The 24,723-nt window shown below is 50.8% G+C and overlaps 1 protein-coding gene across 4 annotated transcripts in view; it reads right to left on the bottom strand.

Moving 5' to 3' along the window:
- The window catches only part of jade1 (jade family PHD finger 1), a 66,078-nt gene that overhangs the window by 12,259 nt on the left and 29,096 nt on the right, over positions 1–24,723 (bottom strand). For all 4 annotated transcript variants that reach the window (XM_045705232.2, XM_045705120.2, XM_045705172.2 and 1 more), the window contains exons 7-10: positions 18,691–18,858; positions 18,372–18,488; positions 16,752–17,285; positions 14,280–14,397 (exon numbers count right to left, since the gene is read on the bottom strand). In XM_045705232.2, the coding sequence (XP_045561188.2) occupies positions 14,280–14,397; positions 16,752–17,285; positions 18,372–18,488; positions 18,691–18,858 (937 nt within the window). The remainder of the gene's footprint in view (positions 1–14,279; positions 14,398–16,751; positions 17,286–18,371; positions 18,489–18,690; positions 18,859–24,723) is intronic.

Below are 24,723 nucleotides of genomic sequence, written 5' to 3' on the forward strand. Positions count from 1 at the left end.
CCTGTCGGGCTGTATCACCGCCTGGTACGGCAACTGGGTCCCTCCAGGACAACAACCACCCGAGCCACTGCCTGTTCACCCCGCTACCATCCAGAAGGAGAGGTCAGTACAGGTGAATCAAAGCTGGGACCGAGAGACTGAAAAACAGCTTCTATCTCCAGACCATCAGACTGGTAAACAGCTTCTATCTCCAGGCCATCAGACTGTTAAACAGCTTCTATCTCCAGGACCATCAGACTGATAAACAGCTTCTATCTCCAGGCCATCAGACTGATAAACAGCTTCTATCTCCAGGCCATCAGACTGATAAACAGCTTCTATCTCCAGGCCATCAGACTGATAAACAGCTTCTATCTCCAGGCCATCAGACTGGTAAACAGCTTCTATCTCCAGGCCATCAGACTGGTAAACAGCTTCTATCTCCAGGCCATCAGACTGGTAAACAGCTTCTATCTCCAGGCCATCAGACTGGTAAACAGCCATCACTAGCCGGCTACCACCTGGTTACTCAGCCCTGCACCTTAGAGGCTGATGCCCCATATACATAGACATGGAATCACTGGTCACTTTAACAATGTTTAAATAACGTTTACATACTGCTTTAGTCAATGCCACTCTGATGTTGCTCAATCTAATAATTATACATTTCTTAATTCCATTCCTTTACTTTTAGGTGTGAATTGTTGTGAATTGTTTTTAGATACTACGGCACTGCACTGTTGGACACTACTGCACTGCACTGCTAGACACTACTGCACTGCACTGCTAGACACTACTGCACTGCACTGTTAGACACTACTGCACTGCACTGCTAGACACTACTGCACTGCTAGACACTACTGGACTGCACTGCTAGACACTACTGCACTGCACTGCTAGACACTACTGCACTGCTAGACACTACTGCACTGCACTGTTAGACACTACTGCACTGCACTGTTAGACACTACTGCACTGCACTGCTAGACACTACTGCACTGCTAGACACTACGGCACTGCACTGTTAGACACTACTGCACTGTTAGACACTACTGCACTGCACTGTTAGACACTACTGCACTGCACTGCTAGACACTACTGCACTGCTAGACACTACTGCACTGCACTGCTAGACACTACTGCACTGCACTGCTAGACACTACTGCACTGCACTGCTAGACACTACTGCACTGCACTGCTAGACACTACTGCACTGCACTGCTAGACACTACTGCACTGCACTGCTAGACACTACTGCACTGCACTGCTAGACACTACTGCACTGCACTGCTAGACACTACTGCACTGCACTGCTAGACACTACTGCACTGCACTGCTAGACACTACTGCACTGCACTGCTAGACACTACTGCACTGCACTGCTAGACACTACTGCACTGCACTGCTAGACACTACTGCACTGCACTGCTAGACACTACTGCACTGCACTGCTAGACACTACTGCACTGCACTGCTAGACACTACTGCACTGTTAGACACTACTGCACTGTTAGACACTACTGCACTGTTAGACACTACTGCACTGCTAGACACTACTGCACTGCTAGACACTACTGCACTGCTAGACACTACTGCACTGCACTGCTAGACACTACTGCACTGCACTGCTAGACACTACTGCACTGCACTGCTAGACACTACTGCACTGCACTGCTAGACACTACTGCACTGCACTGCTAGACACTACTGCACTGCACTGCTAGACACTACTGCACTGCTAGACACTACTGCACTGCTAGACACTACTGCACTGCTAGACACTACTGCACTGCTAGACACTACTGCACTGCTAGACACTACTGCACTGCTAGACACTACTGCACTGCTGGACACTACTGCACTGCTGGACACTACTGCACTGCTGGACACTACTGCACTGTTGGACACTACTGCACTGTTGGACACTACTGCACTGTTGGACACTACTGCACTGCACTGCTGGACACTACTGCACTGTTGGACACTACTGCACTGTTAGACACTACTGCACTGCACTGCTAGACACTACTGCACTGCACTGCTAGACACTACTGCACTGCACTGCTAGACACTACTGCACTGCACTGCTAGACACTACTGCACTGCACTGCTAGACACTACTGCACTGCACTGCTAGACACTACTGCACTGCTAGACACTACTGCACTGCACTGCTAGACACTACTGCACTGCTAGACACTACTGCACTGCTAGACACTACTGCACTGCTAGACACTACTGCACTGTTAGACACTACTGCACTGCTGGACACTACTGCACTGTTGGACACTACTGCACTGCACTGCTGGACACTACTGCACTGCACTGCTAGACACTACTGCACTGCACTGCTAGACACTACTGCACTGCTAGACACTACTGCACTGCTAGACACTACTGCACTGCTAGACACTACTGCACTGCACTGCTAGACACTACTGCACTGCACTGCTAGACACTACTGCACTGCACTGCTAGACACTACTGCACTGCACTGCTAGACACTACTGCACTGCACTGCTAGACACTACTGCACTGCACTGCTAGACACTACTGCACTGCACTGCTAGACACTACTGCACTGCACTGCTAGACACTACTGCACTGCACTGCTAGACACTACTGCACTGCTAGACACTACTGCACTGCTAGACACTACTGCACTGCACTGCTAGACACTACTGCACTGCTAGACACTACTGCACTGCTAGACACTACTGCACTGCTAGACACTACTGCACTGCACTGCTAGACACTACTGCACTGCACTGCTAGACACTACTGCACTGCACTGCTAGACACTACTGCACTGCACTGCTAGACACTACTGCACTGCACTGCTAGACACTACTGCACTGCACTGCTAGACACTACTGCACTGCACTGCTAGACACTACTGCACTGTTGGACACTACTGCACTGTTAGACACTACTGCACTGCTAGACACTACTGCACTGCTAGACACTACTGCACTGCTAGACACTACTGCACTGCTAGACACTACTGCACTGCTAGACACTACTGCACTGCACTGCTAGACACTACTGCACTGCACTGCTAGACACTACTGCACTGCTAGACACTACTGCACTGCACTGCTAGACACTACTGCACTGCTAGACACTACTGCACTGCACTGCTAGACACTACTGCACTGCACTGCTAGACACTACTGCACTGCACTGCTAGACACTACTGCACTGTTGGACACTACTGCACTGTTAGACACTACTGCACTGCACTGCTAGACACTACTGCACTGCACTGCTAGACACTACTGCACTGTTAGACACTACTGCACTGTTGGACACTACTGCACTGTTAGACACTACTGCACTGTTAGACACTACTGCACTGCTAGACACTACTGCACTGTTAGACACTACTGCACTGCTAGACACTACTGCACTGCTAGACACTACGGCACTGCACTGTTAGACACTACTGCACTGTTAGACACTACTGCACTGCTAGACACTACTGCACTGCACTGCTAGACACTACTGCACTGCACTGCTAGACACTACTGCACTGCACTGCTAGACACTACTGCACTGCTAGACACTACTGCACTGCTAGACACTACTGCACTGCACTGCTAGACACTACTGCACTGCTAGACACTACTGCACTGCTAGACACTACTGCACTGCTAGACACTACTGCACTGCTAGACACTACTGCACTGTTAGACACTACTGCACTGCACTGCTAGACACTACTGCACTGCACTGCTAGACACTACTGCACTGCACTGCTAGACACTACTGCACTGCTAGACACTACTGCACTGCTAGACACTACTGCACTGTTAGACACTACTGCACTGCTAGACACTACTGCACTGCTAGACACTACTGCACTGCTAGACACTACTGCACTGCTAGACACTACTGCACTGCTAGACACTACTGCACTGTTAGACACTACTGCACTGTTAGACACTACTGCACTGTTAGACACTACTGCACTGCTAGACACTACTGCACTGCACTGCTAGACACTACTGCACTGCTAGACACTACTGCACTGCTAGACACTACTGCACTGCTAGACACTACTGCACTGTTAGACACTACTGCACTGCACTGTTAGACACTACTGCACTGCACTGCTAGACACTACTGCACTGTTAGACACTACTGCACTGCTAGACACTACTGCACTGCACTGCTAGACACTACTGCACTGCTAGACACTACTGCACTGTTAGACACTACTGCACTGTTAGACACTACTGCACTGCTAGACACTACTGCACTGCTAGACACTACTGCACTGCTAGACACTACTGCACTGCTAGACACTACTGCACTGCTAGACACTACTGCACTGCTAGACACTACTGCACTGCTAGACACTACTGCACTGCACTGCTAGACACTACTGCACTGCACTGTTAGACACTACTGCACTGTTAGACACTACTGCACTGTTAGACACTACTGCACTGTTAGACACTACTGCACTGTTAGACACTACTGCACTGCACTGCTAGACACTACTGCACTGCTAGACACTACTGCACTGCTAGACACTACTGCACTGCACTGTTAGACACTACGGCACTGCACTGCTAGACACTACTGCACTGTTAGACACTACTGCACTGCCTTAGACACTACTGCACTGCTAGACACTACTGCACTGCTAGACACTACTGCACTGCACTGCTAGACACTACTGCACTGCACTGTTAGACACTACTGCACTGTTAGACACTACTGCACTGTTAGACACTACTGCACTGCACTGTTAGACACTACTGCACTGCACTGTAGACACTACTGCACTGCTAGACACTACTGCACTGTTAGACACTACTGCACTGCTAGACACTACTGCACTGCTAGACACTACTGCACTGCTAGACACTACTGCACTGCTAGACACTACTGCACTGCACTGTTAGACACTACTGCACTGTTAGACACTACTGCACTGCTAGACACTACTGCACTGTTAGACACTACTGCACTGTTAGACACTACTGCACTGCACTGCTAGACACTACTGCACTGCTAGACACTACTGCACTGCTAGACACTACTGCACTGCTAGACACTACTGCACTGCTAGACACTACTGCACTGCTAGACACTACTGCACTGCTAGACACTACTGCACTGCTAGACACTACTGCACTGTTAGACACTACTGCACTGCTAGACACTACTGCACTGTTAGACACTACTGCACTGTTAGACACTACTGCACTGCACTGCTAGACACTACTGCACTGCACTGCTAGACACTACTGCACTGCACTGCTAGACACTACTGCACTGCACTGTAGACACTACTGCACTGCTAGACACTACTGCACTGCTAGACACTACTGCACTGCACTGTTAGACACTACTGCACTGCTAGACACTACTGCACTGCCTCTAGACACTACTGCACTGCACTGTTAGACACTACTGCACTGTTAGACACTACTGCACTGCTAGACACTACTGCACTGTTAGACACTACTGCACTGCACTGTTAGACACTACTGCACTGCACTGTTAGACACTACTGCACTGTTAGACACTACTGCACTGCTAGACACTACTGCACTGTTAGACACTACTGCACTGTTAGACACTACTGCACTGTTAGACACTACTGCACTGCTAGACACTACTGCACTGCTAGACACTACTGCACTGCTAGACACTACTGCACTGCTAGACACTACTGCACTGCTAGACACTACTGCACTGCTAGACACTACTGCACTGTTAGACACTACTGCACTGCACTGCTAGACACTACTGCACTGCTAGACACTACTGCACTGCTAGACACTACTGCACTGTTAGACACTACTGCACTGCACTGCTAGACACTACTGCACTGCTAGACACTACTGCACTGCTAGACACTACTGCACTGCACTGTTAGACACTACTGCACTGTTAGACACTACTGCACTGCACTGCTAGACACTACTGCACTGCTAGACACTACTGCACTGTTAGACACTACTGCACTGTTAGACACTACTGCACTGCTAGACACTACTGCACTGCACTGCTAGACACTACTGCACTGCTAGACACTACTGCACTGTTAGACACTACTGCACTGTTAGACACTACTGCACTGTTAGACACTACTGCACTGCACTGCTAGACACTACTGCACTGCTAGACACTACTGCACTGCTAGACACTACTGCACTGTTAGACACTACTGCACTGTTAGACACTACTGCACTGTTAGACACTACTGCACTGTTAGACACTACTGCACTGCACTGTTAGACACTACTGCACTGTTAGACACTACTGCACTGCACTGTTAGACACTACTGCACTGCTAGACACTACTGCACTGTTAGACACTACTGCACTGCACTGTTAGACACTACTGCACTGCTAGACACTACTGCACTGTTAGACACTACTGCACTGCTAGACACTACTGCACTGCTAGACACTACTGCACTGCTAGACACTACTGCACTGCACTGTTAGACACTACTGCACTGTTAGACACTACTGCACTGCCGTTAGACACTACTGCACTGCTAGACACTACTGCACTGCTAGACACTACTGCACTGCACTGTTAGACACTACTGCACTGTTAGACACTACTGCACTGTTAGACACTACTGCACTGTTAGACACTACTGCACTGTTAGACACTACTGCACTGCACTGCTAGACACTACTGCACTGCACTGTTAGATACTGTTAGTAGTATTGTTAGATACTACTGCACTGTTGGCTCTGGGAATACAAGTATTCCACTCCACCCGCATTAACATCTGCTAAACATGTGCATGTGACCAATAACATTTGATTAGTGACAATACGAATCTCCTAGACTAATTTATACCCGTATCTGCCAGACCAAGCCAACGAGAATGTTTATTGGTGAATAACAGACTAGTACCATATTATTTTAGGTACTAGTCTGGAAACCAGAGAAGTTCAGACACAATGGGAGATTTACATTATTAATATTAGCTATGTATTATTTTATTATAACGTCTATCCATCAAATAACACTAATCCGTCCCTAACGTACCAGTCTAACCCTAACTAACCCTCACCACGACGTGCCAGTCTAGCCCTCACCACGACGTGCCAGTCTAGCCCTCACCACGTCGTACCAGTCTAGCCCTCACCACGACGTGCCAGTCTAGCCCTCACCACGACGTGCCAGTCGAGCCCTCACCACGACGTACCAGTCGAGCCCTCACCACGACGTACCAGTCGAGCCCTCACCACGACGTACCAGTCGAGCCCTCACCACGACGTACCAGTCGAGCCCTCACCACGACGTACCAGTCGAGCCCTCACCACGACGTACCAGTCGAGCCCTCACCACGACGTACCAGTCGAGCCCTCACCACGACGTACCAGTCGAGCCCTCACCACGACGTACCAGTCGAGCCCTCACCACGACGTACCAGTCGAGCCCTCACCACGACGTACCAGTCTAGCCCTCACCACGACGTACCAGTCTAGCCCTCACCACGACGTACCAGTCTAGCCCTCACCACGACGTACCAGTCTAGCCCTCACCACGACGTACCAGTCTAGCCCTCACCACGACGTACCAGTCTAACCCTCACCACGACGTACCAGTCTAGCCCTCACCACGACGTGCCAGTCTGACCCTCACCACGACGTACCAGTCTAACCCTCACCACGACGTACCAGTCTAGCCCTCACCACGACGTACCAGTCTAGCCCTCACCACGACGTACCAGTCTAGCCCTCACCACGACGTACCAGTCTAGCCCTCACCACGACGTACCAGTCTAGCCCTCACCACGACGTACCAGTCTAGCCCTCACCACGACGTGCCAGTCTAACCCTCACCACGACGTACCAGTCTAGCCCTCACCACGACGTACCAGAGGAACCCCAACTAACCCTCACCACGACGTGCCAGTCTAGCCCTCACCACGACGTACCAGTCTAGCCCTCACCACGACGTACCAGTCTGACCCTCACCACGACGTACCAGTCTAACCCTCACCACGACGTGCCAGTCTAACCCTCACCACGACGTGCCAGTCTAACCCTCACCACGACGTGCCAGTCTAGCCCTCACCACGACGTACCAGTCTAGCCCTCACCACGACGTACCAGAGGAACCCTCACCACGACGTACCAGTCTAACCCCAACTAACCCTCACCACGACGTACCAGAGGAACCCCAACTAACCCTCACCACGACGTGCCAGTCTAGCCCTCACCACGACGTACCAGTCTAGCCCTCACCACGACGTACCAGTCTGACCCTCACCACGACGTACCAGTCTAACCCTCACCACGACGTGCCAGTCTAACCCTCACCACGACGTACCAGAGGAGCCCTCACCACGACGTACCAGTCTAACCCCAACTAACCCTCACCACGACGTACCAGTCTAACCCCAACTAACCCTCACCACGACGTACCAGTCTAGCCCTCACCACGACGTACCAGTCGAGCCCTCACCACGACGTACCAGTCTGAACCTCACCACGACGTACCAGTCTAGCCCTCACCACGACGTACCAGTCTAGCCCTCACCACGACGTACCAGTCTAGCCCTCACCACGACGTACCAGTCTAGCCCTCACCACGACGTACCAGTCTAACCCTCACCACGACGTACCAGTCTAGCCCTCACCACGACGTACCAGTCTAGCCCTCACCACGACGTACCAGTCTAGCCCTCACCACGACGTACCAGTCTAGCCCTCACCACGACGTGCCAGTCTAGCCCTCACCACGACGTACCAGTCTAGCCCTCACCACGACGTACCAGTCTAGCCCTCACCACGACGTACCAGTCTAGCCCTCACCACGACGTACCAGTCTAGCCCTCACCACGACGTACCAGTCTAGCCCTCACCACGACGTACCAGCCTAACCCTCACCACGACGTACCAGCCTAACCACGACTACCAGCCTAACCACGACTACCAGCCTAACCCTCACCACGACTACCAGCCTAACCCTCACCACGACTACCAGCCTAACCCTCACCACGACTACCAGCCTAACCCTCACCACGACTACCAGCCTAACCCTCACCACGACTACCAGCCTAACCCTCACCACGACTACCAGCCTAACCCTCACCACGACTACCAGCCTAACCCTAACCACGACTACCAGCCTAACCACGACTACCAGCCTAACCCTAACCACGACTACCAGCCTAACCCTAACCACGACTACCAGCCTAACCCTAACCACGACTACCAGCCTAACCCTAACCACGACTACCAGCCTAACCCTCAACACGACTACCAGCCTAACCCTCACCACGACTACCAGCCTAACCCTCACCACGACTACCAGCCTAACCCTAACCACGACTACCAGCCTAACCCTAACCACGACTACCAGCCTAACCCTCACCACGACTACCAGCCTAACCCTAACCACGACTACCAGTCTAACCCTAACCACGACTACCAGTCTAGCCCTCACCACGACGTACCAGTCTAGCCCTCACCACGACTACCAGTCTAGCCCTCACCACGACGAACCAGTCTAGCCCTCACCACGACGTACCAGCCTAACCCTCACCACGACTACCAGCCTAACCCTCACCACGACTACCAGCCTAACCCTCACCACGACTACCAGCCTAACCCTCACCACGACTACCAGCCTAACCCTAACCACGACTACCAGCCTAACCCTCACCACGACTACCAGCCTAACCACGACTACCAGCCTAACCCTCACCACGACTACCAGCCTAACCCTAACCACGACTACCAGCCTAACCCTAACCACGACTACCAGCCTAACCCTCACCACGACTACCAGCCTAACCCTCACCACGACTACCAGCCTAACCCTCACCACGACTACCAGCCTAACCCTAACCACGACTACCAGCCTAACCCTCACCACGACTACCAGCCTAACCACGACTACCAGCCTAACCCTCACCACGACTACCAGCCTAACCCTAACCACGACTACCAGCCTAACCCTAACCACGACGTACCAGTCTAACCCTCACCACGACTACCAGTCTAGCCCTCACCACGACGTACCAGTCTAGCCCAACTAGCCCTCACCACGACGAACCAGTCTAGCCCTCACCACGACGTACCAGCCTAACCCTAACCACGACTACCAGCCTAACCACGACTACCAGCCTAACCCTAACCACGACTACCAGCCTAACCACGACTACCAGCCTAACCCTAACCACGACTACCAGCCTAACCCTAACCACGACGTACCAGTCTAACCCTCACCACGACGTACCAGTCTAGCCCAACTAGCCCTCACCACGACGAACCAGTCTAGCCCTCACCACGACGTACCAGCCTAACCCTCACCACGACTACCAGCCTAACCCTCACCACGACTACCAGCCTAACCCTCACCACGACGTACCAGTCTAGCCCAACTAGCCCTCACCACGACGAACCAGTCTAGCCCTCACCACGACGTACCAGCCTAACCCTCACCACGACTACCAGCCTAACCCTCACCACGACTACCAGCCTAACCCTCACCACGACTACCAGCCTAACCCTCACCACGACTACCAGCCTAACCCTCACCACGACTACCAGCCTAACCCTCACCACGACTACCAGCCTAACCCTCACCACGACTACCAGCCTAACCCTCACCACGACTACCAGCCTAACCCTCACCACGACTACCAGCCTAACCCTAACCACGACTACCAGCCTAACCCTAACCACGACTACCAGCCTAACCCTAACCACGACTACCAGCCTAACCCTAACCACGACTACCAGCCTAACCCTCACCACGACTACCAGCCTAACCCTAACCACGACTACCAGCCTAACCCTAACCACGACTACCAGCCTAACCCTCACCACGACTACCAGCCTAACCCTCACCACGACTACCAGCCTAACCCTAACCACGACTACCAGCCTAACCCTAACCACGACTACCAGCCTAACCCTAACCACGACTACCAGCCTAACCCTCACCACGACTACCAGCCTAACCCTCACCACGACTACCAGCCTAACCCTAACCACGACTACCAGCCTAACCACGACTACCAGCCTAACCACGACTACCAGCCTAACCCTAACCACGACTACCAGCCTAACCCTAACCACGACGTACCAGTCTAACCCTCACCACGACGTACCAGTCTAGCCCTCACCACGACGTACCAGTCTAGCCCAACTAGCCCTCACCACGACGAACCAGTCTAGCCCTCACCACGACGTACCAGCCTAACCCTAACCACGACTACCAGCCTAACCCTCACCACGACTACCAGCCTAACCCTAACCACGACTACCAGCCTAACCCTAACCACTACTACCAGCCTAACCCTCACCACTACTACCAGCCTAACCCTCACCACTACTACCAGCCTAACCCTCACCACTACTACCAGCCTAACCCTCACCACTACTACCAGCCTAACCCTAACCACGACTACCAGCCTAACCCTAACCACGACTACCAGCCTAACCCTCACCACGACTACCAGCCTAACCCTCACCACGACTACCAGCCTAACCCTAACCACGACTACCAGCCTAACCACGACTACCAGCCTAACCCTCACCACGACTACCAGCCTAACCCTAACCACGACTACCAGCCTAACCCTCACCACGACTACCAGCCTAACCCTAACCACGACTACCAGCCTAACCCTAACCACGACTACCAGCCTAACCACGACTACCAGCCTAACCACGACTACCAGCCTAACCCTAACCACGACTACCAGCCTAACCCTAACCACGACTACCAGCCTAACCACGACTACCAGCCTAACCCTAACCACGACTACCAGCCTAACCCTCACCACGACTACCAGCCTAACCCTCACCACGACTACCAGCCTAACCCTAACCACGACTACCAGCCTAACCCTCACCACTACTACCAGCCTAACCCTAACCACGACTACCAGCCTAACCCTAACCACGACTACCAGCCTAACCCTTACCACGACTACCAGCCTAACCACGACTACCAGCCTAACCCTAACCACGACTACCAGCCTAACCCTAACCACGACTACCAGCCTAACCCTAACCACGACGTACCAGTCTAACCCTCACCACGACGTACCAGTCTAGCCCAACTAGCCCTCACCACGACGAACCAGTCTAGCCCTCACCACGACGTACCAGCCTAACCCTCACCACGACTACCAGCCTAACCCTAACCACGACTACCAGCCTAACCCTAACCACGACTACCAGCCTAACCCTCACCACGACTACCAGCCTAACCCTCACCACGACTACCAGCCTAACCCTCACCACGACTACCAGCCTAACCACGACTACCAGCCTAACCACGACTACCAGCCTAACCCTAACCACGACTACCAGCCTAACCCTAACCACGACTACCAGCCTAACCCTCACCACGACTACCAGCCTAACCCTCACCACGACTACCAGCCTAACCCTCACCACGACTACCAGCCTAACCACGACTACCAGCCTAACCACGACTACCAGCCTAACCACGACTACCAGCCTAACCACGACTACCAGCCTAACCCTAACCACGACTACCAGCCTAACCCTAACCACGACTACCAGCCTAACCCTCACCACGACTACCAGCCTAACCCTCACCACGACTACCAGCCTAACCCTCACCACGACTACCAGCCTAACCCTCACCACGACTACCAGCCTAACCCTCACCACGACTACCAGCCTAACCCTCACCACGACTACCAACCTAACCACGACTACCAGCCTAACCCTCACCACGACTACCAGCCTAACCCTAACCACGACTACCAGCCTAACCCTCACCACGACTACCAGCCTAACCCTCACCACGACTACCAGCCTAACCCTCACCACTACTACCAGCCTAACCCTAACCACGACAACCAGCCTAACCACGACTACCAGCCTAACCCTCACCACGACTACCAGCCTAACCCTCACCACGACTACCAGCCTAACCCTAACCACGACTACCAGCCTAACCCTCACCACGACTACCAGCCTAACCACGACTACCAGTCTAACCCTCACCACGACTACCAGCCTAACCCTAACCACGACTACCAGCCTAACCCTAACCACGACTACCAGCCTAACCCTAACCACGACTACCAGCCTAACCCTCACCACGACTACCAGCCTAACCCTCACCACGACTACCAGCCTAATCCTAACCACGACTACCAGCCTAACCCTCACCACGACTACCAGCCTAACCCTAACCACGACTACCAGCCTAACCCTCACCACGACTACCAGCCTAACCCTCACCACGACTACCAGCCTAACCCTAACCACGACTACCAGCCTAATCCTAACCACGACTACCAGCCTAACCCTCACCACGACTACCAGCCTAACCCTCACCACGACTACCAGCCTAACCCTCACCACTACTACCAGCCTAACCACGACTACCAGCCTAACCCTAACCACGACTACCAGCCTAACCCTCACCACGACTACCAGCCTAACCTAACCACGACTACCAGCCTAACCACGACTACAGACTAACCACGACTACCAGCCTAACCACTACTACCAGCCTAACCCTCACCACGACTACCAGCCTAACCCTAACCACGACTACCAGCCTAACCCTAACCACGACTACCAGCCTAACCCTCACCACGACTACCAGCCTAACCACGACTACCAGCCTAACCCTCACCACGACTACCAGCCTAACCCTAACCACGACTACCAGCCTAACCCTAACCACGACTACCAGCCTAACCCTAACCACGACTACCAGCCTAACCCTCACCACGACTACCAGCCTAACCCTAACCACGACTACCAGCCTAACCCTCACCACGACTACCAGCCTAACCCTCACCACTACTACCAGCCTAACCCTCACCACGACTACCAGCCTAACCCTAACCACGACTACCAGCCTAACCCTCACCACGACTACCAGCCTAACCCTAACCACGACTACCAGCCTAACCCTAACCACGACTACCAGCCTAACCCTCACCACGACTACCAGCCTAACCCTAACCACGACTACCAGCCTAACCCTCACCACGACTACCAGCCTAACCCTCACCACTACTACCAGCCTAACCACGACTACCAGCCTAACCCTAACCACGACTACCAGCCTAACCCTCACCACGACTACCAGCCTAACCCTCACCACTACTACCAGCCTAACCACGACTACCAGCCTAACCCTAACCACGACTACCAGCCTAACCCTCACCACGACTACCAGCCTAATCCTAACCACGACTACCAGCCTAACCACGACTAACAGACTAACCACGACTACCAGCCTAACCACGACTACCAGCCTAACCCTAACCACGACTACCAGCCTAACCCTAACCACGACGTACCGTTGATGATCTCATGGTCCAGCAGCTCGGCCTGATGAGTGAAGATCTGTTCCTGGATCCTCCACAGAGTCCTCTTTATCTTCTCCCTCCGAGACACCATGTAGGTCAGGTTACGCACCTGGTGACACACAGAACCAGGTGACACGCAGAACCAGGTGGCACGCAGAACCAGGTGGCACGCAGAACCAGGTGGCACGAACTTTACAGACTCAAACCTCCCACACATAATCCCCACCACATAAACCCCTCCCATACATAATCCCCACCCATATAAACCCCACCCATATAAACCCCACCCATATAAACCCCACCCATATAAACCCCTCCCATACATAACTAATCCCCTCCCATACATAATCCCCTCCCATACATAAACCCCTCCCATACATAAACCCCTCCCATACATAAACCCCTCCCATACATAAACCCCACCCATACATAAACCCCACCCATACATAAACCCCTCCCATATAATTCCCCACCCATACATAAACCCCACCCATACATAAACCCCTCCCATACATAAACCCCACCCATACATAAACCCCTCCCATACATAAACCCCACCCATACATAAACCCCACCCATAATCCCCTCCCATATAATCCCTCCCATATAATCCCCTCCCTTATAATTCCCCTCCCATATAATCCCCTCCCATATAATCCCACCCATATAATCCCACCCATATAATCCCACCCATATAATCCCATTTTATCTCATCTTGTCATAAACAACTAAAACATGTGTAGGGTGACAATCACGTCCTCCGTCTCTCGCTGAGCGTCTCCAGCTGCTGTCAGTCTAGTAGAGTAGTACTGTCAGTCAGTCAGTCAGTCAGTCTAGTAGAGTAGTACAGTCAGTCAGTCAGTCTAGTAGAGTCAGTCAGTCAGTCAGTCAAGTAGAGTAGTACTGTCAGTCAGTCAGTCAGTCAGTCTAGTAGAGTAGTACAGTCAGTCAGTCAGTCTAGTAGAGTCAGTCAGTCAGTCAAGTAGAGTAGTACAGTCAGTCAGTCTAGTAGAGTAGTACAGTCAGTCAGTCAGTCAGTCTAGTAGAGTAGTACTGTCAGTCAGTCAGTCAGTCAAGTAGAGTAGTACAGTCAGTCAGTCTAGTAGAGTAGTACAGTCAGTCAGTCAGTCAGTCAAGTAGAGTAGTACTGTCAGTCAGTCAGTCTAGTAGAGTAGTACAGTCAGTCAGTCAGTCTAGTAGAGTCAGTCAGTCAGTCAAGTAGAGTAGTACAGTCAGTCAGTCAGTCTAGTAGAGTAGTACAGTCAGTCAGTCAGTCTAGTAGAGTAGTACAGTCAGTCAGTCAGTCAGTCTAGTAGAGTAGTACAGTCAGTCAGTCTAGTAGAGTAGTACAGTCAGTCAGTCAGTCTAGTAGAGTAGTACAGTCAGTCAGTCAGTCAGTCAGTCTAGTAGAGTAGTACAGTCAGTCAGTCAGTCAGTCAGTCTAGTAGAGTAGTACAGTCAGTCAGTCTAGTAGAGTAGTACTGTCAGTCAGTCAGTCTAGTAGAGTAGTACTGTCAGTCAGTCAGTCTAGTAGAGTAGTACTGTCAGTCAGTCAGTCTAGTAGAGTAGTACAGTCAGTCAGTCTAGTAGAGTAGTACAGTCAGTCAGTCAGTCTAGTAGAGTAGTACAGTCAGTCAGTCAGTCAGTCAGTCAAGTAGAGTAGTACAGTCAGTCAGTCAGTCAGTCAGTCAGTCTAGTAGAGTAGTACAGTCAGTCAGTCAGTCAGTCTAGTAGAGTAGTACAGTCAGTCAGTCAGTCTAGTAGAGTAGTACAGTCAGTCAGTCTAGTAGAGTAGTACAGTCAGTCAGTCAGTCAGTCTAGTAGAGTAGTACTGTCAGTCAGTCAGTCAGTCTAGTAGAGTAGTACTGTCAGTCAGTCTAGTAGAGAAGTACTGTCAGTCAGTCAGTCTAGTAGAGTAGTACAGTCAGTCAGTCAGTCAGTCAGTCTAGTAGAGTAGTACTGTCAGTCAGTCAGTCAGTCTAGTAGAGTAGTACTGTCAGTCAGTCAGTCAGTCAGTCTAGTAGAGTAGTACTGTCAGTCAGTCTAGTAGAGTAGTACAGTCAGTCAGTCAGTCAGTCTAGTAGAGTAGTACTGTCAGTCAGTCAGTCTAGTAGAGTAGTACAGTCAGTCAGTCTAGTAGAGTAGTACTGTCAGTCAGTCAGTCTAGTAGAGTAGTACAGTCAGTCAGCAGTCAGTCAGTCTAGTAGAGTAGTACAGTCAGTCAGTCTAGTAGAGTAGTACTGTCAGTCAGTCAGTCTAGTAGAGTAGTACTGTCAGTCAGTCAGTCTAGTAGAGTAGTACTGTCAGTCAGTCAGTCTAGTAGAGTAGTACTGTCAGTCAGTCAGTCTAGTAGAGAAGCCATCGCCGGCTGCCTGGGCGTGGCTGGCCTGGGAGGCGTGGCCTGTGAACATGTGGCACCCTGACCCCTCCCCCAGCGCAACAGGAAGAGGAAGTAGAACCTACCCTCTCCAGATCCTGGCGGAGGTGAGTGAACAGCTGTAAGCGGTGGAGGAGGACATCATGCTCTCTCCTAGCCAGACTCTCCTCTTCCTCTTTCTGGGGGGTCAGCAACGGCTGGCTGTGATTGGCTCGGCGCTTCAGCTTCCAATACTGATACAGGAAGTCTACCGTTTCCGGGGGCAACTGCAGGTGATTGGCTACCTCCTTAACGTCAACAAACTGGTAGAACTCCTCCTCCAGCTGCTGCAGTTTGAGCTGACGCAGGTTCACCGCCTGCTGGTTCACCCTGCTCTCCTCCTGGGGGGCTGGGACGAGGGGTGGCCCTTCATCACCTCTGACTCTGTCACTCTTCCGCCACTTCTTGTCTCTGGCCCCCTCCTCCCCCTCTCCGTCCTGGCCTCCCTTCAGACCGGAGTGTTTGGGGCAAAAGGATTTGAACTTGACCTCATCCTGCTCTGTCAGGATGGTGTTCATCTCCAGGCTGCTCTGTAAGGCACAGCTCACATGGAACGCTGTCCGACAGCTCTTAGCCGAACACTGAGGGAATACAGAGAGTTACAGCTCTTAGCCGAACACTGAGGGAATACAGAGAGAGTTACAGCTCTTAGCCGAACACTGAGGGAATACAGAGAGTTACAGCTCTTAGCTGAACACAGAGAATACAGAGTTACAGCTCTTAGCTGAACACAGAGAATACAGAGTTACAGCTCTTAGCCGAACACTGAGGGAATACAGAGAGAGTTACAGCTCTTAGCCGAACACTGAGGGAATACAGAGAGAGTTACAGCTCTTAGCTGAACACAGAGAATACAGAGTTACAGCTCTTAGCTGAACACTGAGGGAATTTTTATTTTATTTCAATTTTTTTAACCAGGTAGCCCAGTTGAGAACAAGTTCTCATTTACAACTGCGACCTGGCAGACACCAGGAATACAGAGAGAAAGTTACAGCTCTCGGCTGAACACTGAGGGAATACACACACAGAGAGAGAGAGAGAGAGAGAGAGAGACAGAGAGGGAGACAGAGAGGGAGACAGAGAGGGAGACAGAGAGGGAGACAGAGAGGGAGACAGAGAGGGAGACAGAGAGGGAGACAGAGAGGGAGACAGAGAGGGAGACAGAGAGGGAGACAGAGAGAGAGACAGAGAGAGAGACAGAGAGAGAGACAGAGAGAGACAGACAGAGACAGAGAGAGAGACAGAGACAGAGAGAGAGACAGAGACAGAGAGAGAGACAGAGAGAGAGACAGAGAGAGAGACAGAGAGAGAGACAGAGAGAGAGACAGAGAGAGAGACAGAGAGAGAGACAGAGAGAGAGACAGAGAGAGAGACAGAGAGAGAGACAGAGAGAGAGACAGAGAGAGAGATACAAATGCTGAACCCTGAGGGAATACACAGAGTGTTACAGGTCATAGCTGAACACTGAGGGAATACAGACAGACAGACAGACAGACAGACAGACAGACAGACACCCCAGCTGAACACTGAGGGAATAGACAGACAGACAGATCCCAGCTGAACACTGAGGGAATGCAGAGAGCGAGAGAGAGAGGATTGTTGAGGTAACTACCAGGTAGAAAGCCATCTCAATGCAGTAGCTACATAGCCCCAGTGTCCGTGTGTACCTGTATACAGGCTCCAGTCTGGTCTTTACAGAGACAGCAGGTCAGAGCCCATCTGTTACTGGGGATGTGGGACATGTTGGTGATCGGCTCCATCTTCTCTGGGTTCCGAATGCTCACCTACACACACAATCATTAGACAATACACTCCTTGCCAAGATGTGAAAGTCCCCTTTATGCAACCATCTTTGAAACACTAGGATAGTATCACTTGATAACGACTAGCCGCCTTGATGAGGCCGCATACCAGGATAGGCTTGGACAAAGACATATGATTGGACAGACTATAAAGGCTTAGGGGTCAGAGGTTAGGGGTCGTCACCTCGGGGATCCACAGAGCACAGCTGACGTGGACCCACTTTGTTCCGCTGCGGGTGGGTTTCATGGCCCCGCCCTTCTTGGGGCAGAGTTGGCATTTTGGCAAGATGCCGAGGTCACAGGTCCGACACAGCCAGCTTCCCTTTGGCACCTTCAGAATCCCATAACAAGCCTGGAACACAGAACATAACCACTAGGTTAGAGCGTTGGACTAGTAAACAAAAGGTGGCTGTATCGAATCCCCAAGATGACAAGGTAAAAATCTGTCGTTCTGCCCCTGAGCAAGGCAGTTAACCCACTGTTCCCCGGGCCCTGAGCAAGGCAGTTAACCCACTGTTCCCCGGGCCCTGAGCAAGGCAGTTAACCCACTGTTCCCCGGGCCCTGAGCAAGGCAGTTAACCCACTGTTCCCCGGGCGCCCGAAGACGTGGATGTCTATTAAGGCAGCCCCCCCTCACCTCTCTGATTCAGAGGGGTTGGGTTAAATGTGGAAGACCCATTTCAGTTGAAGGCATTCAGTTGTACAACTGACTAGGTATCCCCCCTTTCCCTTTCCTTAGAACACGTCTGGAATTGTCACGTCTCCTCCCTCTAGGTCATCAGGCTGCTGATTATACTCCCTCTCCTCCCTCTAGGTCATCAGGCTGCTGATTATCCTCCCTCTCCTGCCCTCTAGGACATCAGGCTGCTGATTATCCTCCCTCTCCTCCCTCTAGGTCATCAGGCTGCTGATTATACTCCCTCTCTGACCTCTAGGTCATCAGGCTGCTGATTATCCTCCCTCTCTGACCTCTAGGTCATCAGGCTGCTGATTATCCTCCCTCTCCTCCCTCTAGGTCATCAGGCTGCTGATTATCCTCCCTCTCTGACCTCTAGGTCATCAGGCTGCTGATTATCCTCCCTCTCCTCCCTCTAGGTCATCAGGCTGCTGATTATCCTCCCTCTCCTCCCTCTAGGTCATCAGGCTGCTGATTATCCTCCCTCTCCTCCCTCTAGGTCATCAGGCTGCTGATTATCCTCCCTCTCCTCCCTCTAGGACATCAGGCTGCTGATTATCCTCCCTCTCCTGCCCTCTAGGTCATCAGGCTGCTGATTATCCTCCCTCTCCTCCCTCTAGGTCATCAGGCTGCTGATTATCCTCCCTCTCCTGCCCTCTAGGTCATCAGGCTGCTGATTATACTCCCTCTCCTCCCTCTAGGTCATCAGGCTGCTGATTATCCTCCCTCTCCTCCCTCTAGGTCATCAGGCTGCTGATTATACTCCCTCTCCTCCCTCTAGGTCATCAGGCTGCTGATTATCCTCCCTCTCCTCCCTCTAGGTCATCAGGCTGCTGATTATCCTCCCTCTCCTCCCTCTAGGTCATCAGGCTGCTGATTATCCTCCCTCTCCTCCCTCTAGGTCATCAGGCTGCTGATTATCCTCCCTCTCCTGACCTCTAGGTCATCAGGCTGCTGATTATCCTCCCTCTCCTCCCTCTAGGTCATCAGGCTGCTGATTATCCTCCCTCTCTGACCTCTAGGTCATCAGGCTGCTGATTATCCTCCCTCTCCTCCCTCTAGGACATCAGGCTGCTGATTATACTCCCTCTCCTCCCTCTAGGTCATCAGGCTGCTGATTATCCTCCCTCTCCTCCCTCTAGGTCATCAGGCTGCTGATTATACTCCCTCTCCTCCCTCTAGGTCATCAGACTGCTGAATATCCTCCCTCTCTGACCTCTAGGTCATCAGACTGCTGATTATCCTTCCTCTCCTCCCTCTAGGTCATCAGGCTGCTGATTATCCCCCACACCTGTCACCATCGTCTCGCGCACCTGCGCCACATGACACTCACCTGGACTCCCATCACCTCCTTGATTATCTTCCCTGTATCAGCCCTCCCCTTTCCTCAGGTGATATTCACTCGGTTTTCATGTCGGTGTTTTGTGTTGCTTTTATTTATTAAAACACTCACTCCCTGAACTCCCTTCCCGACTCTCAGCGCAATCATTACAGGAACACAGAACACGCCTGGAACAATACTGATAACACGACTGGAACACACAGACCCACTGGAACACACAGACCCACTGGAACACACAGACCCACTGGAACACACAGACCCACTGGAACACACAGACCCACTGGAACACACTGATATACTGGAACACACAGACCCACTGGAACACACAGATATACTGGAACACAGTCACTACCTCTTCTGCCAGAATAACAGAAATGTTTATTCCGTTGCGTTTAAGCTGTTCATCCAGTTTATACCACAGTTGCCATAGAAAACAATACTAAGCACAAACATGAATATGTCTACGAGGCAGATGGTCATACTTTTTTAACCAGGTAGGCCAGTGCGACAAAAACAACAGCTACACATGGGATAAACAATCGTACAGTCAATAACACAATAGCAAAATCTGTATACAGTGTGTGAAAATGAAGTAAGGAGGTAAGGCAATAAATAGGCCAATAGTGGCGATGTAATTACAATTTAGCAATTTACACTGCAGTGATATTTGTGCAGATGAGGATTTGCAAGTAGAAATACTGGTGTACAAAGGGCAGAAAAACAAATACAATATGGTGATGAGGTAGTTGGATGGGCTATTTACAGATGGGCTGTGTTCAGCTGCAGCGATCGGTAAGCTGCTCTGACAGCTGATGCTTAAAGTTAGTGAGGGAGATATAAGTCTACAGCTTCAGTGATTTTTGCAATTCGTTCCAGTCATTGACGGCGGAGAACTGGAAGGAAAGGAGGCGAATGGAGGTGTTGGCTTTGGGGATGACCAGTGAAATATACAGTTGAAGTCGGAAGTTTACATACACCGTAGCCAAATACATTTAAACTCAGTTTTTCACAATTCCTGACATTTAATCCTAGTAAAAATTCCCTGTCTTAGGTCGGTTAGGATCACCACTTTATTTTAAGAATGTGAAATGTCAGAACAATAGTAGAGAGAACGATTTATTTCAGCTTTCATCACATTCCCAGTGGGTCAGAAGTTCACATACACTCAATTAGTATTTGGTAGCATTGCCTTTAAATTGTTTAACTTGGTCAAATGTGTCAGGTCACCTTCCACAAGCTTCCCACAATAAGTTGGGTGAATTTTGGCCCATTCCTCCTGACAGAGCTGGTGTAACTGAGTCAGGTTTGTAGGCCTCCTTGCTCGCACACGCTTTTCAGTTCTGCCCACAAATTTTCTATAAGATTGAGGGCTTTGTGAAGGCCACTCCAATACCTTAACTTTGTTGTCCTTAAGCCATTTTGCCACAACTTTGGAAGTATGCTTGGGGTCATTGTCCATTTGGAAGACCCATTTGCGACCAAGCTTTAACTTCCTGACTGATGTCTTGAGATGTTGCTTCAATATATCCACTTCATTTTCCTCCCTCATGATACCATCTATTGTGTGAAGTGCACCAGTCCCTCCGGCAGAAAAGCACCCCTACAACATGATGCTGCCACCCCCGTGCTTCACTGTTGGGATGGTGTTCTTCAGCTTGCAAGCTTCCCCCTTTTTCCTCCAAACATAACGATGGTCATTATGGCCAAATAGTTATATTTTTGTTTCATCAGACCAGAGGACCTTTCTCCAAAAAGTACGATCTTTTTACAGATACTTTTGTACCTTTTTCCTGCAGCATCTCCACAAGGTCCTTTGCTGTTGTTCTGGGATTGATTTTCACTTTTCGCACCAAAGTACGTTCATCTCTAGGAGACAGAACGCATCTCCTTCTTGAGCGGTATGACGGCTGCCTGGTCCCATGGTGTTTATACTTGCGTACTATTGTTTGTACAGATGACGGTGGAACTTTCAGGCGTTTGGAAATTGCTCCCAAGGATGAACCAGACTTGTTGAGGTCCACACATTTTTTTTGAAGTCTTGGCTGATCTCTTTTGATTCCCCCATGGTGTCAAGCAAGGAGGCACTGAGTTTGAAGGTAGGCCTTGAAATACATCCACAGGTACACCTCCAATTGACTCAAATTATGTCAATTAGCCTATCAGAAGCTTCTAAAGCCGTGACATTTTCTGGAGTTTTCCAAGCTATTTAAAGGCACAGTCAACTTAGTGTATGTAAACTTTGACCCACTGGAATTGTGATACAGTGAATTATGTGAAAAAATCTGTCTGTAAACAATTGTTGGAAAAATTACTTGTCATGCAAAGTAGATGTCCTAACCAACTTGCCAAAACTATAGTTTGCCAACAAGATATTTGTGGAGTGGTTGAAAAACGGGTTTTATTGACTCCAACATAAGTGTATGTAAACTTCCGACTTCAACTGTACCTGCTGGTGGGTGTTGCTATGGTGACCAGTGAGCTGAGATAAGGCGGGGCTTTACCTAGCATAGACTTGTAGATGACCTGGAGCCAGTAGGTTTGACAACGAGTATGAAGCGAGGGCCAGCCAACGAGAGCATACAGGTCGCAGTGGTGGGTAGTATATGGGACTTTGGTGACAAAACGGATGGTACTGTGATAGCAAATTGGATGTAGTCTGAGTAGAGTGTTGGAGGCTATTTTGTAAATGACATTACCGAAGTCAAGGATCGGTAGGATGGTCAGTTTTACGCGGGTATGTTTGGCAGCATGAGTGAAGGATGCTTTGTTGCGAAATAGGAAGCCGATTCTAGATTTAACTTTGGATTGGAGATGCTTAATTTGAGTCTGGAAGGAGAGTTTACAGTCTAACCAGACACCTAGGTATTTATAGTTGTCCACATATTCAAAGTCAGAACCGTCCAGAGTAGTGATGCTAGATGGGAGGGCAGCGATCGGTTGAAGAGCATGCATTTCGTTTTACTAGCATTTAAGAGCAGTTGGAGGCCACGGAAGGAGAGTTGTATGGCATTGAAGCTCATTTGGAGGTTAGTTCACACAGTGTCCAAAGAAGGGCCAGATGTATACACAATGGTGTCGTCTGCGTAGAGGTGGATCAAAGAATCATTGATATTTACAGACAAAAGACTCACCCGAGAGTTGAACCCTGTGGCACCCCCATAGAGACTTCCAGAGGTCCTGACAACATGCCAGAGGTCCTGACAACAGGCCCTCCGATTTGACACACTGAACTCTATCTGAGGAATAGCTGGTGAACCAGGCGAGGCAGTCATTATAGAAACCAAGGCTGTTGAGTCTGCGGATAAGAATATGGTGATTGACAAGAGTTGAAAGCCTTGGCCAGGTCGATGAAGACGGCTGCACAGTACTGTCTATTATCTGATGGCGGTTATGATATCGCTTAGGACCTTGAGCGTGGCTGAGGTGCACCCATGACCAGCTCGGAAACCAGATTGCATAGCGGAGAAGGTACGGTGGGATTCGAAATGGTCGGTGATCTGTTTGTTCACTTGGCTTTCGAAGATTTTAGAAAGGCAGGGCAGGATGGAAATAGGTCTGTAACAGTTTGGGTCTAGTGTGTCTCCCCCTTTGAAGAGGGGGATGACCGCAGCAGCTTTCCAATCTTTAGGAATCTCAGACGATACGAAAGAGAGGTTTAACAGACTAGTAATAGGGGTTGCAACAATTGCGGCAGATCATTTTAGGAAGAGAGGGTCCAGATTGTCTAGCCCGGCTGATTTGTAGGGATCCAGATTTTGCAGCTCTTTCAGAACATCAGCTAGTCTGGATTTGGGTGAAGGAGAAATGGGGGAGGCTTGGGCAAGTTGCTGTGGGGGGTGCAGGGCTGTTGACCGGGGTAGGGGTAGCCAGGTGGAGAACATGGCCAGCCGTAGAGAAAAAATGCTTATTGAAATTAGCGAATTATAGTGGATTTATCGGTGGTGACAGTGTTTCCTAGCCTCAGGGCAGCGGGCAGCTGGGAGGAGGTGCTCTTGTTCTCCATGGACTTTACAGTGTCCAAAAACGTTTTGGAATTAGGGCTGCAGCATGCAAATGTGTGTTTGAAAAAGCTAGCCTTTGCTTTCCTAACTGTATTGGTTCCTGACTTCCCTGAAAAGTTGAATATCGCGGGGACTATTCGAAGCTACTGCAGTACGCCACAGGGTGTTTTTGTGCTGGTCAAGGGCAGTCAAGTCTGG

This window comes from Salmo salar, chromosome 01 (genome assembly GCF_965601325.2).
Source record: "Salmo salar chromosome 01, fSalSal1, whole genome shotgun sequence".
Lineage (NCBI taxonomy): Eukaryota > Metazoa > Chordata > Actinopteri > Salmoniformes > Salmonidae > Salmo > Salmo salar.